This window comes from Pocillopora verrucosa, chromosome 10, assembly GCF_036669915.1.
Source record: "Pocillopora verrucosa isolate sample1 chromosome 10, ASM3666991v2, whole genome shotgun sequence".
Classification (NCBI taxonomy): Eukaryota; Metazoa; Cnidaria; class Anthozoa; order Scleractinia; family Pocilloporidae; genus Pocillopora; species Pocillopora verrucosa.
The window spans coordinates 9,801,553-9,808,319 of record NC_089321.1 but is presented as its reverse complement, the minus strand read 5'-3'; the positions used below and the strand labels follow the sequence as shown (position 1 = coordinate 9,808,319).

At 39.8% G+C, this 6,767-nt stretch overlaps 1 protein-coding gene across 1 annotated transcript; it reads right to left on the bottom strand.

Moving 5' to 3' along the window:
- Positions 1-192: 192 nt before the first annotated feature.
- Positions 193-5,060, bottom strand: LOC131799214 (uncharacterized). Its single transcript, XM_059116919.2, has 4 exons — positions 4,985-5,060; positions 2,955-3,053; positions 2,097-2,336; positions 193-1,680 (listed from the first exon to the last, which is right to left on the bottom strand). The coding sequence occupies exons 1-4, from the start codon at positions 5,048-5,050 to the stop codon at positions 322-324; spliced, it is 1,764 nt and encodes a 587-aa protein (XP_058972902.1). The 5' UTR covers positions 5,051-5,060; the 3' UTR covers positions 193-321.
- Positions 5,061-6,767: the final 1,707 nt, after the last annotated feature.

Here is a 6,767-nt window from a genome sequence, read left to right as displayed (position 1 = left end):
GAAGCCGTACCCTCCTCCCCAAGGTGAAACGGAAGCGAGGGAACGTCTTTCCCTTGCCTCCGTTTCACCTTGGGGAGGAGGGGTAAGGCTACACACAGGCTAGGAAAAGTAGTGCTTTAGAAAATTGACTGCTAATGAGGGAGGGGGGGGTAATTAGAGTACTACAGAGTTTTAGGGGGGATTAGAGGGGGGGTTAATTAGAATACTACATTGTTTTAGGGGGAATAGGGGTATTTTATTGTGACGCAAGCAAAATCCTCCAACCCCAACCAGGGTTAAGGCGACTCTAAGGCGACTCTAACTGATTCGAACTGAGCTAGTTCAAAATTCATTTTCTGACTCCAGAGTGGAGTAAGGTTTGACAGTGTTAGAACGCGAGGTGTAAGTAGTTCCTGACCGAGACGAAATATCATCTTCAACTCTACTACTCTCATCGCCAGTTGTTGTGGATGCAACGACATTCTTCAACTCTTCGGATTTAACATAATAAACGAGTTCATCTTCTTGGTTGTAAAAATCGTCCATATCTATATCACCAAAAATTGCCTCTCTTCCGCCTCGGGAGGGTTGCGCCTGTTTCTTCTTCGGCAACTTATTATCACCCTGTTCTTCATCTTCCGGTGGTTTTTCGCTTCCAGGGAGGCCAGAAAAATACGAAAACGAGTGCATTCTGTTAATTTCACGGGACAAAAATGAGTAACTAAATGGAAGAGACCTAAACCTAGCTAGGGCCAAGGCCCTGTCATAAGCCGTCTTGTGCTGCTCCATGCATGTGTGGTCAACTTCGCTGCCAATTTTGTTCATTTTTGTTTCTCTCGATTTCACTGGAAGCTTAGCCCTTAGCTCCGCTGTTTTGAGTAGTTTGGGTAATTTATTGTAGTAATCTTGCGCTTTTTGTTTCAGTGCATGTTTACAATGTTTATTTCTGTGGAGCCTTTTTCCAGCTGGGTCCTCGTTCCCGTTTTCCGTCAGCTCTATTCCACCCTCGTCACCAGACTGTTTTACGTCTAAATCATCGTCAGACATAAAATCGCTGCTGTATTCGTCGCCTGAGTTTCCCTGTAAAAGAGATAATAGATCCGGACTAGACAACCCTCTATGAGACTTCCTAGAACGACTTGACTTTTTGGAATCTCTTAGTCTTAAACCAGTTGTATCTGCGCCTTGATCGCCTGCTGAGTCGAACTGTCCATCCGAGACCTCATCTCCAGAATCAAAACTCAGGTCGATATCACTCGGGTCCAATCCCTTGTTTAATCGTGTCCGTTCCCGTCGCTTAGAGCGCGCGAGGGACTTGGCGTCGATAGCGTCGGTGTCGGACTCCGTCACGTGATCACTGAACACCACCTTACGCCGACTTTTCCCTCCGTTACTTCTTGCATTTTCTTGTTCATTTTCATTTTTTGTTGTCATTTGTTTATTTCCCTCTTCATTTTCACCGAAGTCATAATCGTAATCTTGGAACTTCGTATCAAAGCTCATACCCTTAATGTCCTTGGAAGTTTTATCTATTAATTTTTGGAAGTCATGCAGATTGTCTGTTTCACCGTCGGTGTTTGCGAAGTCAAAGTTAAGGGGGCTGTCTCCTGCGTCTGCCCTCATCTTCATCAAAACACGATCATTGTAAACCCGTTCGCTCATTAGATAATAACTTTCACGTCGCTTGGGAGCCCATTGGACCTGTAAATTAATAACACGTGTTCATATTCAATCAGACACACACTGGTCTCATGCACTGCAGTCGTTTGGTCCCATCACGCAGCGCGTTCTAGACGTGGTGGGAGGGGAACCCGTTGCATGACGAGACCAGACAAGGCTTCTGAAGGACACTAATCGGGAGAATGAGGGAGTAGGAGGGGAGGGTAAGTAGTTTCCTATACATTCTCTCTCTCTCTCTCTCTCTCTCTCTCTCTCTCTCTCTCTCTCTCTCTCTCTCTCTCTCTCTCTCTCTCTCTCTCTCTCTCTCTCTCTCTCTCTCTCTCTCTCTCTCTCTCTCTCTGCCCCCCTAAGGTGGGGCTGCCGTGATCTACATGGTTGAAAATGCAGTGCGATTCAAAGACTGAAAAATAACACTAAATTCCCGTAAGTTAACATACCAAAACTGGTAACTTATGGGCCCCTTGTTCCCTTGCTCTGAAAAGCAAAGCTGCGCATCTCCTCTGATGATGACGTAATTCGTTTAAATCATATCGAGGCCGAGGTCTTGTTCCAAATCGAGAGGAGACTGGTGTTTTCATTGTCGGTGTTAACTTCTTCTGCGCCGTAGCTTTTTTCTTCTGCTCGATCAAAACGTCAGCGCATCGCTGGCGCTCACTCTTCAAAGCAGCTTCAACTTTCTGAGGATAACAAAATAAAAGATGATTTTTTAGAGCTTAAAGGAACGCTAACCCTCATTTTATTAGCGATACACTCAAATACTGGACCAAACGACGGAGAAAACCTCTCTTAAGACAGATTAGTGTTGTTGCTTTTTTCCCCTTCAACTAGAGATTTCAAAGTAGACAAGAGATTTCCTCCGTTGTAGCTTTCTTTTCTTTCGTCCCATTTTCATATGGAAAAATCATCAAAAACTTGTGTTCAAATGGTTACCTGAGCGTTCAAAGCACTATCACGTGCAAAAAAATAAGGGTTTATATAACAAAAGGTTTAAATCCCTCAAAGAGAACACAATTGGTTGAACTCAAGCGCGGGAAAAACGCGCGTGACCACGTCGCGAATAGTTCCTTTCTGAGTATATGATTAGTTGAGAGGAAGGGATGACTTCTTAGGACCAATCACAGAGCAAGTGCATGAGGCTCCTCAGAGATTCAAACTTGCGTGCAAGCTAGGCACTAGTACGGTACCAGACTTTGCATTAATACATTTATAGCAGCTGTGCGCATGCACGCATGAGGATTCGCGCATAAACCTAGGAATGCTTACTAATTAAGGAAGGCAAATTGTACGTGACTTACCTTTCTATAATGCTCTCCATATGTCATCTGCGCGTATTTGGCATCGAGAGCAGGAGTCATGCTGCCCAATATGCGATGACCGGTAGTAAAATGTCGGCCCTGAAAACAAAATGATATAATGATATGCATTGAATAAAAAGGTTGCTTTTTACATATGAAGCAGGCCTCATCTGCAGAGAAACAGTCCTGTCCCTCTCTGTGTTTTCAAGGAGGGACTGGTACACAAGGAATAAGTCGTTCACTCTGCAAAAGAGATCGGCAACGATACCTCCTAAGGGTTTTGGTTTGTCATCCGCCTTGTGTTTCTCGTTATCTCAAGCCTAACTTCTTCCTAAGCGTTCAATGCTCTTTTTTTGTCCTCGTCGTATCCCTTAAAACGTAGATTCATTGGAAAAGCGCAAGGGTTTGTAATTTGTTGTCCCTTATCCTTCAAACGTGTAATGTCTGTGCTGGACGACTATCCGACCCTTTTTGTGTCAAAAAAGTCAACCCATCACGGTTATTTGAAATGGAATTACTATGCGTGATGAAACACGTGGTCGACTATTATTTACAAGCTCTCTCTGACTTTGAAAGCATTTCAATCTAAACGACTGTTTCATTTACTTAGCTGAGTGTTCGCAGTGGAGCAAAGAGAGCTCTGATCCATGATAAACTAGCAAAATCTTGATTAGGAAAATTTAATTAATTTACCGCCGAAAGAAGCTGAAAGTTGAAACGCAAAGCTTTAGAGCCAGTTTACATTCAGTGTGCAGATACAAGCTATGTTCGAAGCTTTGTATTATATTGTTTACAAACACTTTGAGAGGCAAATGAAAATAAACAAAGCGTGCAGTCATTTAAGCGACCAAATTATCCTCAAGAGACTTATTGCACAAAAGATTCAGCAATTTTAAGAGAAAGATAATTGCGGAATCTTCTTAATCGAAAAGTGCCTTCCCAAGAGATTGGGGCTACTGTGGTAAGATTAAAACTAAAATTTGCATCCGAAAAATACGTCAAAGAGGACTTTATTTACAGCGGAAGCTATTGTGCAAATAATGTTTCACTTTTTGAGTAGTCAAGCTTTCATTCTCCCCTATTTGATTAAACAACTAAGTTGTCACATTATTATATAAGCAAAACATTTGTTAGCCCCATACGGTCCCAAACATTGCAAGCGAACACTGAAGTAAACTGCTCAACGACTCCGTGAAAACACAATTAAGTGAACCGGTGCAGAAAATTACTCAATGCTATTCTTTTCTTGCGTTCACTGAAAACACAGCCTTAAAAGCGTACATTGGTAATAACTTCGTGCAGCCGCGCTGTGACGTTTCAACATTTCATTCGGGTTTATCATCATCCCTGATTGTAAGGATTCGGCGTGAATAACGAGAAGAAGATCAGATAAATGTCGTTCAATTAACTTTAGGAACCTGTGTTGAACTCAACTAAGGTCTACTTGTTACCAAAAAGGTCCTTGTAAAACTTTATAGATTCAACCGGATACCTTTTTCTTTTAAAGTCTGGTGTATATAGGCTGAATTCACGAGAAATCGTTCAGTTTCCTGGGTTTTACACTAAAGCAGCTAACAATAACTTCTAAATGAAACTTTTTTAAAGAATTCAAACTTCTAGGCCAAAGTCAAATAAACAATCACAACGAGGCTAATTACTCTCAAAACATTTGCTTCAGTTTAAAAATAGGTTACCAAAAACATTTTTTTGTCTCGACTGAGTGAAATGTTTATCTTATGGAGTTCTGTTGTTTGCTCATTCATCTTTAAACAATCTATATTTACCAAGAAAGACTGAACTTCACATCAAAAAGAGGAACAGGCACTAATATTCCTTTACCCAAGTTATTGCTTCAGAAACACGTTGTTTTTCCTATTGCTAGCTGATTAACAACCTTCTTTTTTAAATTAAAGAATCTTGAATCTAAAATATTTCCCTAACTGCTGGAAATCGTAGAGTAAAACTCAATCTAGTACTTCGTTGTCAAGCAGCGAGACTACAGTACACAAAGAAATTTCCTAACTACATACCGGCTGTGCTTTTGGTATTGGCACAAGATCTTCCAAACCAACACCTTCTGCTAGTTTCCACAACATTATGCAAAATTTGCCTGCAATATTTCAGGAAAAGACAGTCGCTTTTTAGTCAAGATTGAGATAATGTGCTGTGTACTATGTAATGTCCATTATCATTCAACGTTCTAACTGTAATCTTCATGCGTTTTGTAAGCATACACTCATTAATTCACGTGCTTAAGTGATTACACGCGCGGCAGTTAAGGTAAAGAGGTGTGGTTTGATTGGTCAACAAAAGGGTTTCATACCCAGGCTTCTGGAGTAATGGTTGCTGGGGCTCGCGTTTTGATATCTGATATCTTACGTGCGTAAGTAAAGAAGTAAATTCTTATCAGCTCAATCGTTACTTATGTTCTATTGACTTACAAACACCTTACTTCTGCGGCAAATTAACAGGTCAATTTAAATGTGCCTTGTAAAGAAAATTAACGAAAGATGAACTGTTCCTCTGTCACGAACGTCGAGCATAGAGGATTGGAACATTTGTCCTAAGGGTCAGCGGTTTGTTTCTCTTCAACTGAGCTCCAGAGAACTCGATAATGAGTTGACGCATATATTAAGAGGATCATACTTGACATGCGTCTTGTAAATTGCGAGATTCAGTGGTGTTGAAGCCTGCGAGCAGGCCCTAATTGTTAGCGCTTGTGTTGCTTAAGGCCACACGCCTTCTCGCGAGCGATGAAGCTCTTGTACCGAAGCGCTGATGATGGTGAGAAAGCTAGAAGTGTCGGAAATGTTGAGTACGTCACAAACGATCAGGCTGAGTTTAAAAAGATCAATTTTTCTAATCTATCTGGAAATCTGTCAATACCGGATCATTCGCTTTCACAATCATGCAGCAAGTACGTTAAATCATTGATAGAATTAATCATTAAAAAACTCTCTTCCTGCGAGAAAGACGTGCTTTCTATTTCAGATAACTGCCCGCTCCAGAAACTCAACGGCGGAAACTTGATGGAGAAACAAAATTGTTTAATAATAAAAATTATTTTGATCAAAATAGCAATTTTATCAACTTTTTAGCAACTTAGCTTTCATATATAGAAAGAACCTTCTCTTACTGATGATAGATGTTACGTTTTAAAATCTCATCATGAAATCTTGAAAAATAGGGAAACCTGAAAAATGAGCATTATCATACAAAAAGTAATTAAATAATTTGTAAGTACAAGTTTGCACGTCATTTTTATCTTGTTAAAAAGACAAGCTGAAAATCTCAATTTTTACAAGCAAGGAAAATAACAAAAAAACCAAAATTAAAAGATGAGAAAATTATATCTTTTCTTCAGGTAGAGGGCATAATTTTTTTCAAATATTTTTGTTCAGACATTTTTTTCACTAGGAAAGATTTTCGTTTTTTTAGCAAATTTCGATGGATTTTAACAGCCATCTTTCCCTGCTTTAAAATTGAGAGCGAGATTAAAATTCAAATTTTTAATAAAGGGTTAACATCTCATTATTTCACCATGAAAGTTCTAAGAAAAAACCATAAAAGATTTAAATTGAACAAATTAGATTTCTTCTTCAGACAGGGGGTGTATTTGTGCTCAAATATTTTTGTTGGGAACGATTCTAAAGAGCCTTGTTTCTTTTTGTTTAAATAAGATTTAATTGAAATGCTACTTTTTATTTGGAGAGTGTTATAAATAAAACATCAAACTAATTAAAATGAAGACATTTCCGTAAACCAAGCGTGTAAAAAATGCACATATTTGCTGCACTTCAGAGGGCGCTGCTC

Coding starts and splice junctions, on each gene's coding strand:
- LOC131799214 (XM_059116919.2), bottom strand. CDS start 5,050: ATGTTGTGGAAACTAGCAGAAGGTGTTGGTTTGGAAGATCTTGTGCCA. Junction 3,054..4,984: donor CAATACCAAAAGCACAGCCG/GTATGTAGTTAG, acceptor TTTTGTTTTCAG/GGCCGACATTTTACTACCGG. Junction 1,681..2,096: donor CCCATAAGTTACCAGTTTTG/GTATGTTAACTT, acceptor ATTAATTTACAG/GTCCAATGGGCTCCCAAGCG.